This window comes from Poeciliopsis prolifica, unplaced genomic scaffold (genome assembly GCF_027474105.1).
Source record: "Poeciliopsis prolifica strain line A6 unplaced genomic scaffold, Auburn_PproV2 SCAFFOLD248, whole genome shotgun sequence".
Lineage (NCBI taxonomy): Eukaryota > Metazoa > Chordata > Actinopteri > Cyprinodontiformes > Poeciliidae > Poeciliopsis > Poeciliopsis prolifica.
The window spans coordinates 1-17,634 of NW_026562623.1; the positions used below are offsets into that span (position 1 = coordinate 1).

The 17,634-nt window shown below is 37.5% G+C and overlaps 1 protein-coding gene across 5 annotated transcripts in view; it reads right to left on the minus strand.

Annotated features, from left to right (window-relative positions):
* Positions 1–49: 49 nt before the first annotated feature.
* Positions 50–17,634, minus strand: part of LOC129357367 (MAM domain-containing glycosylphosphatidylinositol anchor protein 2-like) — a 94,454-nt gene continuing 76,869 nt past the window's right edge. For 3 of the 5 annotated variants that reach the window (XM_055026662.1, XM_055026661.1, XM_055026660.1), the window contains 5 exons: positions 17,431–17,586; positions 8,714–8,881; positions 8,482–8,612; positions 6,440–6,539; positions 50–1,590 (listed from right to left, as the gene is read on the minus strand). In XM_055026662.1, the coding sequence (XP_054882637.1) occupies positions 1,502–1,590; positions 6,440–6,539; positions 8,482–8,612; positions 8,714–8,881; positions 17,431–17,586 (644 nt within the window). In that variant the 3' untranslated portion in view covers positions 50–1,501. Of the gene's footprint in view, positions 1,591–6,439; positions 6,540–8,481; positions 8,613–8,713; positions 8,882–10,668; positions 11,263–12,650; positions 13,703–17,430; positions 17,587–17,634 lie in introns of those variants that run through there. The other 2 variants (XM_055026663.1, XM_055026664.1) reach the window with 2 other exon arrangements.

Sequence of the window (17,634 nt, forward strand, 5' to 3'; positions counted from 1 at the left end):
CATGTTGTAATTGACTTTGAAAAATATGAAGTGATTCAACGCACTTATACACTAAGTCCAAGGCTTGGATGCCATTGATTTAAAAATATGAAATCCTTTGTTTTTTAACAGATTCAAAGTTCCTCAAACAGTTAATATGTTTTGCATTTTCTATATTAAACGCAAAACATTTAATATAGAAAATGTTAATTGAAAAAGTTGGTGTCAATATAAAGAATCCATTTCCTGGCCATTTTTCTCACAGCCATTCATATGGCTTATATGGCTTATGGTAACACTTATGCTAATATCCCAACAGAAAGAAAAAGAAACAAGTTGAGAAACTATTTCCATACTAATACAAAATCTTGTGTAAGCTAATTGGTTAAATTGCCCTTCATCATGCAGAATAATGTCTGACACCGGCTAAGTATTGATGCCAGTCTTTGGGCAATCTTCTCTCATTTTAAGGCACTTCATGTTATGGCAGAAGGTGAGCTGTTGTTTTCATGTCTAACACAGACGGACCAACATTAAAATATACTCTGAAAATACTTTTTTTCTCTGAACCTCTCTAGATTAAAAGAGTAAAGAGACTGTGTGTCCAATACAGTACAGCTGATCTATAGAATTCGAGCACAGAAAGGTGAGGGGAAGCAAATAAGTGATAGACAAAACATGATCGGTGAACTTCCAACTGCTTTTTTTCTTAACCACCAGTTTAAGCAAGAAATGGTTTCCAAGTTTGTTTAACCTGGAAAGTGATGTCAGACGGGGTACATTGAGACTCCATTGAAGCTATGGGAAATGTGTTTTTGTGATTGTAAGTAATTATTTGTTTGATTTGGTATATCTACATAAAAACTCATTGTCCTGTTGAGAATATTTGAACCAATTAAAAGTGTTACAGTACAAACTAATGCAGTTGGGTTTTGTGGTGATATGTGTTTTCAAGTGTCCACATTAAAGGCTGACTGAAGCCATGTTCATGATATAGGGCCTCACTAAATTATCGAATAACCTTTAAACAAATGTTTAAAAAGTTTAAACCTTAAGCTTTTTATTAATTTTATATAATCCTCTTCACTTGACAGCTACTACAGTGACATGTACCACTGTTTGGACTTCTTTCTGTAGTGCAGCAGACTGTTCAGTGTGATGGGCAATGCTACACAACAGACTGCTGATGCAGACTATATTTCATAGCATAAATCATTTCATAAATACATACTGAGTATGATGTTCTTACATACCAATCAATTTTAAAGGAATCTTTTGACAAGTAGCTTCAGCTTCCTGTAGCAGTAGATTTAAACTAAACCTATCATAGGTTGAACTGTTGACAAGATAAAAAGCAAATAAGATGTGACTAAAGGAGAAATTTATTTTCCCCTTGATAGAGCAAATACAGTTCTGCTCTGTTTCCAATTGTGAGGTGTAAAACAGATCCCTTGGGCCACAGTCAAAAGTCATGGAAGCTTGCATGAGAGGTAATTAGAAGACGGAAAAGGTGCTGATGGTGTCACCTCTGCCAGCCAATCAGCAGCAGACTTTGACTGATGTAGAGTAGAGACACATAATACGATGGCAGTGAAGCAAGTGACTTCAGATCTGGAGGAAAAAGAGACAGAGAGAATTACAGGGTAAATATGTCATATATCGTTTCAGTATGATGTGTGCTGTATAGACAACTATTCTAGAAAAGCACATCTCAAACCTCAAATGACAAGAATTTGTTTCCTTACTATTGATGAATACTAACATATTTGACAAAACTATTCTTTTGCTTTTCCAACTGTAATACCAAAACCTATAGAGTAATTGTCAGCAGGCAACTATTTAAACTATTTACAATCAGGCTAATGAAATCATTTACAACTTGCCACCAGTGCAAATCACCTCTCTTTGTCCAGCACAACTCCCACATGCAGTTTTGTGTATGGGAGTTCCTGAGGTTTTATTTTTGCACAGCGCCTCTCTGTCTCACATTGCATATGGTTCAACCTGCTGCATTAATTTCTGAAGTATTAATTTATCACCCACCTTGATGAATGCAGATACACCTTCACTGTCTCCCAAAAAATTAGGACATTTTATTTGTCCTTTGCACACTAATTGCTTGCTAGCAAATAATATCTGACATATGGGCCATTTTTGTTGTTATTGACTCACCAGTTTAATACTTATGGGTCATTAATTCACTAATGTTAAGCAACTGTGATAATAGATGGGTTGTAGTCTGTTTTGTTGCAACCTGAAGTGTAAAATAAACTTTAGTGGAGTTTGAAAAGAAAATATGTTATAGGGTATGTCTGGTTTGAACGAAGTGTGAACCCTATTGATTTTTTTTTTTTTTTTTTTCAGCATCTATGCACCACAAATTTGGAACAAACTTCCAGAAAACTGTAAAACAGCAGAAACCATGACTTCCTTTAAATCTCAACTAAAAACACACCTGTTTAGAGTTTTATTTGAAATGTAATATATAGTATAATGTGTTGTTTATTCCGTGATGCATGACTTTGTGTTTTTCTGTTTTTGATGTGAAGCACTTTGAAATGCCTTGCTGCTGAAATGTGCTATACAAATAAAATTTGATTGATTTGATTTGATTCTATTTTCTCCTCACACCTGCAACCAATTAATCAGTCATCTGTTCTTTGTTCAGCAATCAGCCTTCCCAGTATTTGAGCACAACTCATTTTCAGTTCCTCCTGTTGTAGGACAGGTAATAAGAATAAAAAAGAAGAGGATGTTATGTCCAGATTAAGGTTTGGGTATATGGGGTTAAATAGTACTCTGAAAATAATTAACAAGCATAGTACAGGTATGTCTAGTTATTGTGAAGAGTTTGAAACAAGACAGCATATTTTCCTAGAATGTAATAAATATATTCAGGAAAGAGAGGTTTCAATCAGAGAATTAAATAGAAACAAACATAAATTAGATCCGGGGTCACCAACCTGGTGCCCGCAGGGACCCTGTCAGTCGCCCGCGGAGCCACTTCTAAAAATAGCCATTATCATTAGGGAGCACTACCAAAAAATTATTTAATTAAATGTTTTTGCATTGAAGTAATGACGTTTGTTTATATTCAGAGTTCAAAAGATGGAAATTTTTAAAAAAACGTTTAACAGCAAGAAAGAGTTTTATACGTAAAGCAATTTATTTTAAAGTTCAGAACTGCGCAGGCGCCTGCAGGAAACTATCGGAGCGCAGCAGCACCTGCAGCTGCACTCTGCGTACCTTCACATTTTCCTTTAAGTAAAGAAAGAAAAGAATAGCTTCTGGAGTTTTTATTATTTAACCCTATTTACTATTAACAAATTGTGAATAAAAATTAAATAAATTGTGCCAACACATTTTATTCGTAGCGCACATCTGGGAATCAACACCGTCCTCTTTCCTTGATCCACATGAGGAGGCTTCGCTTCCATGTCTTTATTATTTAGTTATTATTTTTAAAAAGTCCGCTGCTCTTGGTTCAGGTTTGTGCTGATTTTTGTGCATTGGAGAGGTGCTTGTGCTCTTGCAGGTCAGGTGCAGTGATAGTTTTGTGTTGGACCTTTATTTTTTCCACATCTGCTGGTGTCAGCCAGCGGGACCCATCAGCTGTTCAGTTCGCAAAACCACAAAAAAAGCAAATAAACCTGCGACCCGCCAGAACCGCGCAGACTGTCGGAAGCTCAGGCTGAACGTAGACAACGGGAGGTTCAAACCCAACTGGTTCATTTTTAGCTTGCAGAAAAACGCAAAGCCGTGAAATAAATAAAAGCATACTGACCAATAAGACTGAGGCTTTGGGGTTCCCCACCTCAAGCATCAGACCGACAGCTGTGTGTGTATAATATGTTTTGACACAAAAGATATTTTCTTTTCCACAATTTTGCTAATAGAACAGATGGTTAGATAATAAAACAATAACTTTTCTTTTTTTATTTAAAGGAAAATTTCAAGGTACTCAGTACAGCTGCAGGTTTACTGCAACAATCCATCAGTTTGATTTTGTTTATTTCAGTCACTTGTGGCCAGTTTAGAATCACAGAGAAAAACTCCAAAAGGGAATCAAACTTAAAACTCTGTGAGGTAAAAACTTCTGATCACATAATAGCAATCAACCATATGGTAAATTATTACTGATAACTATTGTTAGTGGTCCTGACATTAATATGATCAGGCAGTATTATGATATATATATATATATATATATATATATATATATATATATATATATATATATATATATATATATATATATATATATATATATATATATATATATGATATACATCCATCCATGTCCAATGGATGGATGGACATTATTATGTCCATCCATCCATTTTCTTACACTCTTGTCCCTAAGGAGTTGGGAGGGGTGCTGGTGTCTATCTCCAGCGAATGTTTCAGACGAGAAACATTCGCCTCGTATAAATACTAGTATTTATACTAGACTAGTGTAAATACATGTCACAGCTGCCACTGAGCTGTGACCAGCTCAGTGGCAGCTGATCTGGCATCTGCCTGATCCTCAGCTGCTGCCATATTAGGACGGAACTCCTCCTGCACGGCGTCAGATTGTTGTGAAACCCTCAGCAGTAACACCTTCAGGCCTGCTACAGAAACTAGAGCTTTTGCCCAGTATCTAACCTGTCTGTCTCTGCCTAGATTCCTCTCCTGTCCCTGATCCCTGGCTCTCCCCGCTGGATAAGGACTTCCTGGCTTCGACCCCCTGTCCGTCTGACCTTGTGACCTGAGACGCCTGATCCCGATTTGGATTCCCTGGTTCTGACCCTGGCCTGCCTGACTTAAGAACAAGCTTTTCTCCCAATAAACACCTAGTTTTGTATTCTCTGTTCAGTCCCTGTGTCCATCAGTGCCTGGGCGTGACAATACACTAGACTAGTAGTAAATACTAGTGGTATTCACTAATAGTATTTACTAGTATAAATACTCCTCCAGCACTCGCTCTTCCCGCTGTTTGCTTTGAGCCAGCAGCTCCCAAAGGAGAAAGGTTGCCGTACTCCAGGTATTGCACCAGTCATTTTAAGGATGCTTATTGGTCCCCAAAAACGATGAAAACCTGGGCCTTTTCAACAATCGATAAAATATACTATAAACTTCATAATGTGCACTCTTTTGGTCGAATGTAGTTTTAATATCCACTTTGGCTCTATGTTATTTAGGTTTTATTCAAGTACATTATTTGTTCATTGAGACTGAGAATCCATTTTACTTTTGTTTTTGGTCGTTTTGTTTTTGCAGTTCTAGTGTTAAGTGTTCTTTTGAAAATAAAGTGTATCTATTAATGGCAGGAAATCACATACATTATTATGTTATTTCCATGAAATTAGTCTAAAAGGTCTTTAAACAATATTTTTGTTTATCACAATCATTTTGGAGACAATCAGCCAAATTTGTTCACGTGACAGATCTTTATGTAAAGCATTGAATTACATTGCAAAATACACAAAGTGATGCTCCATGTCACTTTCTTATTTGATTATTTTTTGTTGTTCTTTCAACTGGTTATATTTTTTCACTCTATAAGCCACACCCAATAACTTCCTTGGAGTAAGGCATCAGCTGACTATTGTCAAAAATGTGCCTCTCTCCTTTCACTTTTTTACTTTGCATTTGCGTTAGAAAGTAATCCAACATCAGTCTGTTTCTTTTTTGTGTATCTGCTTTATTGTGGCAGATGGTGACTTGTACTGAGTCAGGGTCTGCTTAAAGTTTCTTCTTTAAGTGTTTTGAAGAGTTTTTCCTCTTCACTATTGATTCATACTTGCTCAGTGTGAGAGAATACTGTAAAATCAATGTCACAAGGCAAGCCATTATCTACTGTCACTATGCTTGTCCAAAAGGAGTGAATACAAGTCAGTGACTTGATGCAATCTTGCTTAGACAGAAACTTTTTAAAATATTTTGAGTCATTAATTAAGTTATATGCACAGTTTGAAGGGCCAGATTTTATGCGATCTTATGTGATGGTATTAAAAAGCTCATAAGCTTTTAAAAATTAATGTTTTATGCAATTATTTGGAGATTATGTGCCCAATATAGTTTATTTTGGTTCAAGTCAGTCAAATGTATTCATAACTTTAATATTAGTAGGCTTGCAACTTAATGAATCCAAACAGTTACCAAAATGCAAATATAAATAAAATAAGAGAGTTCTGGGATCTTATTCTGATAGGATTTGGCTTAATTTAAGCTTTGGATATAAACTCTATAAACTCTAACAATACAAATCTGGTGCATGGTGATCCACACATCTGACAGTTAACTGATCTGCATTTGTTGTTGAATTTATTTCATCTGATTTTAATATTCCATCAATTAAACATGACTCTCTGAACAGGAAATAATTCAATGGATAAATCTGACAGATTTACTGGTTCTATGGTTAATGTTGCAGTTTGACATTTTAAATAGTTAAATTAAAATATAAAATCCTCACTGTTAGATGGAGAGTCTTTGCACTCGCCCTCCTCAATGGTAACATCATCAATAGCGATATTGCCTTCAATACCCGAGCCTCTGACTCCTTCCATCACCACCTACAGTAAAAGAATAGAATAGAAATATCCTTAAATTCAGGTATTACAGCAGCAAAAAAACAACAACAAAAAACTGCAGTAATGTCAGTTCAAATTGCTTTCCATAAATTAGAAGGAAAAACAAACAAAACCAGAAAACCAAAAGAAAGAGAAAAAGGTAAAAGTTTAAAACTACATATTGGTTCCCCATGTTTAATAAGTTAGTCCATAATTTATAAACTAGCAGGAGTTTCTCTGGATTCTTGTTCTGATGTTAGTTCTCCATTTTTGGTAAGATCAATGAGGTATAAAACTGTTGGTCCCAGTTGTTCTGGGTTAAGTTTTAGATTTGCATGAAATAAAGCTGAATGTTTGCTCTCCATGTTTTATTCTTGTTCTAGGTTAAGTAGATGGTACTTTCAAAGTTTGTTCTAGATTTGTAAAGTAACAGGAGTCTCTCAAGGTCTTACTCCGATATTAATAAGCTGAATGTTGGTCTAAAGCAGGGGTGCTCAATAAATCGATCGCGATTGATCAGAAGGGGAAAAACTGAACCTGTCAGGAAGGGGATACCAGCACATCCTCTTCTGAAGTGCTTATCAAAATATTCACTAAAATCCCAAACTTGTGATGTTCACATGGTGTTCTGTGTTTTTGTTTGAGCCAATTCATGTTATGCCCCTAATTCCCGTTACTCGTGTGCTACTCCCTGTTTGTTTCCTTCTTAATCCTCTCTCAGCCACACCATGCTGACAGATTATCCAACGCTTCACCAAGTAGTTTCCAGCACTCTTATCTCGCCCTCATCGTTACTACCACGCTTTGTTCATCGGATTTGCCCCTTTTGCCTCATCCTTGTCAGACTGTTGCTGATCGCCCAGCATCTGCTCTCCTCCTCGTCCCTCAGCTGATCACACGAGGACCTGATCGCCAAGCCAGGCTGGCGATCACACTTCCTACACACTACCTGATCCCTTCATTGCTATTTATCCAGTCACCAATCTCTCCTTTCCGCCCCCCTTCAGAGAGCTGCAGCTGACGCTCCAAATGAATAAAAAACCAGTTCAAGCTGCTTTTCAATAAATTTGAGTTTTCTGCTCTCTCCTTTGTGGTGCCTGAATACTGTGTCACTCTGGTGAATCATTACAAAGCACTACAACTTTTTAAAATAATGAATAAAATCAACAAAACATGTTCAAATTATTGGCCCAACAAAAATAATAATCTCAGTAATTATTGTTTCAACAAGGTGTTGTGCAATTCTTGATGTTTCAGTTCCATTAACAAAAAACCTGTGTTCAGGGAAGCAATTATTGCAAATTGTAAAATAAATATGAAGCTTGAAAACTGGATATGGTAACAGACTGTTTTTAATCTCTGGTCAGCTAGTGGAGCACAGGTACAAGTGCTTTTGATTTGATCACCTGTTGAGGTTTTGTACCTTTGTTAGGGTTAGTGTGTTACTTTGTTGTGGTTCATTATAGCCGCTGTAATTTCTGAAATTTCAATAAACGACAAACTGGGACTAATTACCTCCTTTATTTGCAAGTATATGTCATTCACAACAAATGTCAAGTAGGACAAATATATTTCATGACACATTCATAATTATCTCCTACTGTGATAATTATGTGAAATTTAATTATTGTTTCAAGTTAAAAAAGTAGTTTGGGGCTCTCTGGCATCTTTGAGCACAGAGCCTCTTTGCTGGCTTTTCCTCTATCAAACATGCTATTTATTTTAATCTCTTATTTAGTGGAAATATTGATGTTGATGAGATTTTCTCCAAAATGACAAGTTTTTTGGCCTCCAATATTTAAAATAATTCATTCATAAATGACATTGAGTAAAGAATAAAATGATATAAATTCCAAATGTTCATTTAACATAAAGTCTAAGGACTTTGCCCCTTTTAACTAAACATACTCACTTTACCACTAGCCAGCTGTGTACTGCACTGTACCTGAAAGGTTGTGGTTGGATGGATGTTAACCCTTGCCTGCTGCCAGTAGTTTCCTTGGTTACCAGTAAGACTCCAGACTAAGGCATCTGTGAGCATCTGACCTTTCAACCGCAAGAAAATATTCAAAGCTCCTACAAGATAAATAAACAATGAGATTAGGAAGTGTATTGCAAACCAATTTTCTCTCTCATGTGTCATACCAGAAGGAATGAGCATCGATTTGCTTTCTCACCTATATGTTTCCCAAACATGTGGTAGAAGAAGGTAAAGCAGTAGATGGGATTGTTACTGGCTGAAGAGGAGGAGACACTTTTTGTGTTTATGTTGAAAATTGGGGACATCAGACGGGCTTTGTCCCCCTCCAGCCCGGGCCTGGATGTCTCAATGAACATGTAGAAGCCTGAGGATCCACAACAGTCTAATTTTCACTTCATGCTTCAGCAGTTAAGATAGTAACATTTGTTTTATGTGAATCTGTCACCAATGAAAACAACATTTTAGCTTAGGTCATTTTGAACAACAGACCTACAGTAAATCTCAGTGTTAGAATAGAATTCATGTAACAATGCTTTTGTATATTGCTGTGTTTGAACACAAGACAGTGAAGACTGCAATTAACAACATTGAACTCTATGGGGTAGTGGAAGTTTTTAATCCTAATTCTAAAATTATATGGCCAGAATAATTCCTCCTATTTAACCAATATTACATGAAAATGTCAAATTTTTGGAATAGTACCTGGTCCAAAAGCTAAGACAAGTACACAAAAGAAGAAAGACAAGCTCATAATAGAGAATTGGACATAGCCCAAAATAAGATGAGGGTAAACATTGGAGCTGCACTTCATAGGAGCTAAAAGCTCTCAAAAAACTGAAAATTGATCCAGAGTTGGCCACATCTCTGATTGACCAGCAAGTATCAGTTTGATTTATTTTCATTTTTAATAAAAAAAACCCCAGCAAAGATACAGCAAAATTCTTGTGATGGTGCAAATCAAATATTACTCTGTAGCTTGATGCAGCACTGATGCAGTGATATCCATAAGAAAGTTGTAGCTGGATGGCGATTCATTTTAACATTACCTGCAAACTCAAACTCAGCATAAATATTAGACCATACCTAGATTTATTTGTCCGAACAAATTTTTGGATTAAATACATTTAAATTTGGTGAAATTATTTTATTGTGGACTGCGCCTGTTAAAAATAAACAGTAAATGAAATACAGTACAACAAAAATGCCTGCAACATTTGCACTTGAATCAGAAAGTGTTGTTTTTGTGTAAATTCCTCATTGGAGCCAATGGACTCAATGTCAAAACTGTAGTCATATAACATACAGATGAAATGTCCACAATGCAAAGTGTAAAATGTAAATTGCTAATTCAGTGTCTATTCAGTGTGTATATATATATATATATATATATATATATATATATATATATATATATATATATATATATATATATATATATATATATATATATATGTACCAGTGTTCTTGCAGTGTGTCTGCGTGCACACTGGTCTTCTCTGTGCGATATGGAGTTAAATATGTTTCACAATTACTCAATCAAAAAAAATCTCAAAAAATTAAATTGTGATCAAAGCAAAAAAAAAAAAAGGTTTGTGTTTCATACCAAAAACTTATCTCAATTAAAATATATATAATTATGGTCAAAACTTTTTGAATTGTATTGATTTTTTTAAACAAAAAGCATTTTGTTGTAAAAAAAATATTTTTAAAAGTTAAAATCACTAAATTTTTTCCTAAAGTGAAAGTTTTTTGCAGAACATAAACTGTATGTCAGAATTTTTTGGTTGCAATTCTCAAACTTTTGGTTTTGATGCTCCCTCATGTTTGGTCCTTTAGGAGCTGGAAGAATTGTTCTGTCCCGTAACACCTACAAGCCTGTCCAGCTTCAGCTGCACTCTGCCTGTCATACTAGAGGAGATTAAGAGAACACCAATTTAATAACATAAAAGCTTTTAATAAATTTCATAACATAACACAGCAAAAAGCATACTACATACAATTCAAAATAAATACAAGACACACACACACCAATTAACTCAAAAAAAAAAGAAAGAAAACTACTACTACTTTGGCCTGTGATCTACCAGCTTGGTTTTTGATTTTGCATTTGGAAGAAAATACATTTTAGAGTTACATGTTACATGTTTCTAGCAATCAAAACTCTTTGAGTTTAACCAAGAAAGGTGAACATCAAAACCAAAAGTGCTTTGAACTGGGGTTTTTGAGTCTTTATGGGAAGTCTCTGGTGTCTACTGCTTTTTTCATCATTCACTAGATGGTGCCAAGAGGTTATTACCTGGAAGGCACACCTGTGATCAATCTACGTCATCATCTTGGAGTATATGAGGAGCAGGATGGCAGCACTTTGACACCTGTTATGGTACTTTGTGCGCCTCTGAGTTTAGTCCCTGAGTTTTCAACCATTATCTCTTCTTGTAACACTTACTTGTTGCTCTCCTTTCTGGTGTTTCATGGCGCCTGGGATTTTAGCCACTAAGTAGCCTGAGTTCAGCGCATTCTGGTGTCCTCTCGTGACGCCATGGATTTTACTCATTGGTTGCCCAAGTCAATCTCCTTCTCAGCAGAAGATTCACTGACAGTTCCTCATTTCATGGCTGGCTATCGGACTCCTCATAACTCCTCCAAGAACTTACCTGTCCGCCCTCCACCGTGAGCTTCGTCCATCCATCTCCAAATAACTCTGTTAAGACCAAACACCGGTTCCCGCATCATCTCAAGAACTCCCTGCAAAGAGACCAAATCCCCACAGACACTAGTACTTCTCCCCTAGCAGAAATTCTTCTACCAACCAAGTAATATCATTCAATTTCTCAGAATTCAATCTGTCCAATTAACCGTCAACTTACCTTTTTCTCTAACTACTCTGTATTGTGATGACCACGGCTTCCCACCCACAAAACAAGGATCACACATCTCGCAATTAATCTTTCTTCCAAAATAAATAAACTTTATTTGATTTGTTGTCATGTCTTTTGTGGGTCAATAGACATGACAAAAAGTTTGAAACTTAGGCCCAAAAATTCTGACATATTCAAATAAAAGTTTGTTTTGCTAGTAACTTTTTCACTTCATGAGAGAAAAAATTATTACTTTTTTTTAAATGACTGCACAGTGGTGCAGTTGGTAGCACTGTTGCCTTGCAGCAAGATAGTCCTGGGTTTGATTCCTACCCCTAGGGCTTTTTGCATGTTCTCCCTATGTGTGCATGGTGGGTTCTTTCCGGGTTCTCCAGCTTCCTCCTACAGTCCAAAAACATGACTGTCAGGTTAATTGGCCTTTCCAAATTCTGCCTCGGGGTGAGTGCGTGTGTGTGTGTGTGTGTATGTGTGTGGGTGTGTGTGTGTGTGTGTGTGCATGGTTGTTTGTCCTGTTTGTCTCTGTGTTGCCCTGCGACAGACTGGTGACCTGTCCAGGGTGAAAATAACATTTTCTTTGAACATTTAAAAAGATATATTAAAAAATCATTACAATTCAAAAAGGTTTGACCACAATTTTATTTTTTAGATTTTTTTTTTTATTGAATAATTGAAACAAATTTAACTCCAAAGTGTGGGAGGGGCTGTGGAAGGAGGACTGCGTGACACAGAGAGCAAATGGGCTGAGCTTATTTTCAAGCCAAGTTCAGTTTTGAAAAAGTCACATACTGCAGCCTTAAACTGTACTTTAGTAGAATAATACCTCATTGAGATTAGAACCCTCTTACAGTTAAAGACGTCAAGCTACAAAAAAACAGGTGCATGGCATAAAATCGGCCTAGAACGTTTAGTTAGATTTAAAATCACTAAACTAAAGAAATTCAGTCTACCTAAAAGTTTCTTGTAACAAGCTCTAAAACCGTAGAAGAAAAAATGAAAGCCTTCTTTCACAATTCAGTCACAGCGAAAGGGACAGAAAGAAGCACATATTCTTTGAGCAAAAAATATGAGTCAACATTTCTCCATGCAATTGTGGTACAGTTATAGGTTGGGAGGAGTCCAAGTATTGTATGCTCCTTAGTAGGGGCTCCATCGGGTAGCCAGAACAGGCCATCCCACTCTTGGATATAAACCAGCGATCTGTTGACATTTCGGAGTAGGAACTGAACTTCAGAGAAGGCGGTGCAGAGTCAAGCATCTTAAGACATTGTGAAGGAACAATCATAAAAAAGATCCCTATTGTCCAACAAAAACTTTTTCAGTTCTAGACAGTAATTAAATGAATATACAGCTAATTTATACCATTTACATACGAACGTTGTTTGCTTATGTTTTGCCGAAAGTATGGCGTCATGCTGAATTGAATTTGTCACTGTACACTGAGACTAAAGCCACCTCCAACAACGCAAACAATGTAGAAAATAAATACAACATTTACATGGTGAGATTCACATTATTTATTCATTTGTTAAATGTATGTAGATACACACATGTACATATAGCCACCATATAATTAGTGTGTGTGAGTGTTCAGCATTCAAGAAGCAGTTTTTGAGTCTGTTCATTTTGATGCATTGGCTTTGCCTCCCTGAGGGTAGCAGGTCAAACATGTCGAAGCCTGGGTTGGTGTTGTCCTTTGTGACGGTCTTGGCTCTGCAGAGGCAACGGAAGGTGTAAATGTCCACTACAGAGAGGAGAGGATAGCCAATTGTCCTCTGAGCTGCCTTTCTGACACTCTGCAACAGTACAGCTGCCTTATCATGTGATGCAGTATGTCAGCAGGTTCTCAATGGATGAACGGTAGAAGATGAACAGCAGCTTGGAGTTTTGTTTGTGCTTCCTTAGGTCTCTCGAGGTATAGCCACTGCTGAGCCTTTTTGATCTTGATCACTTGATCACCAGGGCAGCTGTAATATGTTGCCATCATCAGTGTGTGAGTGTGTGGATGGATGAATGAATAACTGTAGTGTAAAGCACTTTGGCGTCCTTTGGACTTGATAAGGTGTACAAAGCCATTTATTGCTGCTGTAATGCTGTTGGTCCAGAGAGGTTGGAAGAAATGTTGAGAAACCTAAGAGTGTGGAGACTCTCTACACACTCGCCTTTGATGTTGGGTGGACTGGGTCAGTGCTGAGCTTCCTGAAGTCCGTGATGACCTCCTTGGTTTTCTTGGTGTTTGGAGTGAGGTTGTTTTCTGAACACAGGGCTGCCAGCTTCAAGACTTCTTCTCTGTAGGCTGCCCTGTCACCCTGAGATGAGTTCACAGATGGTATTAGCAAACTTGACAATGCAATTATTATTATTGTGGGCTGGACTGTGTAGTCTTGTGTTTGAGGGGGCTTGGAACACGGCCCTGCAGGGAGCTGATGCTTTTTTGTTTCTCAATACCAGTTGTCAGGCCCCCCTGCTCTGCATGGTTTAGATGTGCCTCTATTCCAGAACAGGTGATCCATATGATTACATGACCTCTTCTAACCTAACCCTAACCCCTAACCCTAAAGTCTGTTAATCACCCACAGATTCAATCCAGGTGTGTGGCAGAAAGGTGTGTGGCTTCCCTTCTGATGACTGGAATTGAGAAGCACTATATTTTTTAATAAATTGTATCCTTACTGATAGTATAGAAAAACAAAAAAGAAATACAGCACTATCAACAAAGAACAATTTTATTAACTTTGTTTTGTAGTTTGTACCAGAAGAAATTAGTAAGTGCATCAATTTGCCTGAGATGGGGGAAAATAAAATCCTTATTTAATCGACATTTTTGAACAGACTGCCATTTGATACTGAAAAATAAAATCAATAAATAAATTGAAATTGAACAGCAACATTAATTCTGGAGCACAATATATTAAACACTTTAACCTACAATTAACATGAATACAATTTTTGTTTTGTTCAAAATGAGAAAGTCAAGACTAATGGCTACAATGAGCACATTTTGCAGCACACTGCTTTTCGAAGCAGTGTTTCAAGCATGACATGGCAACTCTCAAGTCCAGTTCAATGTTTAGCTTGAACCTGTACTAAAGACCTGTACTTGGTCTTTAGTACAGCAACAGCACAGAAGTCAGTCTCACAAAGATATGATGTTGTGAAAGGAATAAGATTGTCCATATCCTTCTGTCCTATGAGAGGACACTTCTCTACACTAAGCCAGAATTCACACAGTGTCTGTGATGTGAACCTCAGTCTCAATGTGGAGGCAGATGGCATGTCAATGAACTGGTCTTCCTCTGCAGAGCTGAAACCAGTAGGAGACGGTGGATTGAAAGGATCTCTGACCCAGTCATACAGGGAACCTTTTTCAAATATGCTGCTTGATACAGGGAATCTCTGAGGTGGCATCATACTCGGTACTGTCCACAAGTTCATGCAGGTTCTCAAATGAATCAGTATTTCCTTCATCAAGTCGCCTGCTCCACATTGCAAGCTTTCAAGTGAAAGAGCTGGTCTTTTCTGTGACCTGAGAGAGGTGTTTATCTTTCTCTTGAAGCTGTAGATTCAGTTTATCAAGCCTTCCAAATATGTCACTCAGGTAGGCCCAGTTTTGCCAGATAGTTCTCAGCACTAATTTTTCACTTCATACTTGTGCTCCTGAACCAGAAACATTCTTTTCTCCTTTCTGAGCTCAAAAACTCAGGACAAATCTTTTCCTGGTGACAGCCACCTTGCCTCACTGTGAAACAACACAGCTTGATGTTCAGCTCCCATCTCACAGATAGCAGAGAAGACTCTTGTTTTTCAAAGTCTGGTCTTTCTAAAATTGACAATACCTATGATGTCAGGTGCCTTGAAGATAGTGCTTCTCTATGTATAACGCAGTGTGTCCACTCAGGCCTTTTTGATGAGAACCTGAACTCCTTTTCTCATCCCTGCCATGGTCTGTGCACCATCACTGCAAACGCCAATGCAGTTCCTCAAGGATTCCGAGTAGCTCTGTTTCCAACATATTTCCAAAAAGTAGATCCTCAAACAGGGCGTTTGTAATGCCAAAACGTACATAAAACACAAACAAGCAGTCTTTGTTGCTGTCAGTTGCTTCGACAAATTGTAGGGCAATTGTGCAAAGCTGTTCATTTATTGGGTTTCATGTCCAATATCAAACATTTTAAGACACAATAGACCAGTGTCTTTCCGCATCTCCCACCTTTGTCATCTTAACTTTCAAAACTTTTGTTTGTCTCATTATCTTGGTCTCTCTTTGCCTTTCTTTTCATCCCTGTTAAATATTTTTCCATGGTGTCTCTTAACTGCACTTTATATCACTTATGCACTCTTTGCACTTGCTCTGTGCAAAAAACCCTATTCCATGTGCTCAGTAGCGGGCCACTGACCCCTACTGTAGTGGATGTGTAATTACACTTTGTTCTATACCATTTTACTCCCAAAATGTGAATAAGAAAATTTGAAATTGGGTTACACGCACCTCCCCCAGGCATCGCACTGTGCCGCCCCAGTGGGGCGCACCCCGCTATTTGAGGACTGCCTACACTAAGGAAATGAGCAAGGTAGGGTTGGAGGAGAGCACTGGAATTCAGTGTCATCAAAAGAAAGATGAAAAAGGCCAGAAGACCATAAAGCCAATAATTAAAATGAAGTTGATTGTTTTAATTTATCGTGCGATTAATTGATTTACTGTTCATTGCGACAGGCCTAGCTGTAGGTTCATTCAGCACTTGATAACACCCTGTTACGCTGCCAGTGTCTCAGTGTCTTGTTCTGTGGATGTCCTTGACATTAGGTCCAAACTGCTCTGTTCTCAGTACCCATCTGTCTGCCTACTCTCCAACATTCTACTGTTTTGTGCAAATTTTTGGATTATGTCTCTGATCCATGCTGATCTACCCTCATTGAACAATCGATATAAATTTATTAGCAGAACCCAACGTCTCCTTCAAAGGCTCTTACTTCATCAGCAAAATGTAAGCTTGATCATCTCAAACATAGGTGTCAAACTCCAGTCCTGGAGGGCCACGCTACACCTGAATAGAATAATTAGATCATTGAGGCTCTGAAGATCTGATCTGCTCAAGGAGGAAGTAATGAAGCCATTTCATTCCAGTGTTTTGTACCTGTGGCACATCTAAAACCTGCAGGACAGACAACGCCCTGGAGGACTGTAGTTTGACACCTCTGATCTGGCACTTCATTCAAGCTGTTGATCCAGGTCCTATTCAGGTCTCCAGAATCACACATTTCCCTTCCTTTACTTTGTTATAGTTTTTTGTATTTATTTTTTTAAAACATAATATCACAATTATTTACTTACAGGACAAAATCTGTTCAGGATACAGCAAAATTCAAATAATGATACATACCTAAAGTAAAATACATTTGCAATGATGTAACACAACAACAAAAAGACAACAACAAAAAAAATGCTTCCCACAACGTTGACACTAAGACCAGAAGGGATATTCTCTCACCAAAGGTTCCTGGGGTTTTCTTCTTATGTAATTTTTTATTTTATTTTCAAGCCATGTTTCTATCAGTATTTCTTCTGCACATTTGAAGTATTTTCTTAGAAAAGAATAATGGAAATATGAACATTTGAAGACTTCCTTAATTTTGAAAAAAAGGGGCCTCGCTTGAGCTTATTTTTGGCTTTTCCGAAAGAGTTAATGGAAAAGAGGAGATGAAAAACATTTACCGAACAAGTTTTGATGTACTGAACACTCCATTTACTAGTGGGTCAAATAGTCATCAAATAGAGGAAGCTAATTTGTAGCACCATTCATGTCCAAAGATAGAAACATAGACTATAATCAAGACCTTCTCTTTTCAACTCAGCCCTTTTTCAACATGATAAGACCAAAGCAGTGCACGAGTTAAGGCACCATGTCCCCCTCCAGTCTCAAGCAGACAAGTTTTTTATGGGGTTAGGCATAAATTACTTACTAAAATAAATGGAATACAAAGTTCTCTGTTGGATAGAGCTATATGTGTCTGTGTTTCTGTTTGTGTGCGTATGTACCTGGACTTGAGCCGGTGTGGTCAGAGCTCGGTCCTGTATTGGGTGTGTATGTGGTGCCCTCTTTGGTGCCACTCTGTCTTATCCAGTCAAATTCATCCGACTTGTCTTGAGAGAATGAGCATAACGCCTCCTCCTCAAAACTACAGTGGAACTCCCCTAAACACACACAGACATATGATCTGAAACAATGAACAAACATGGTTA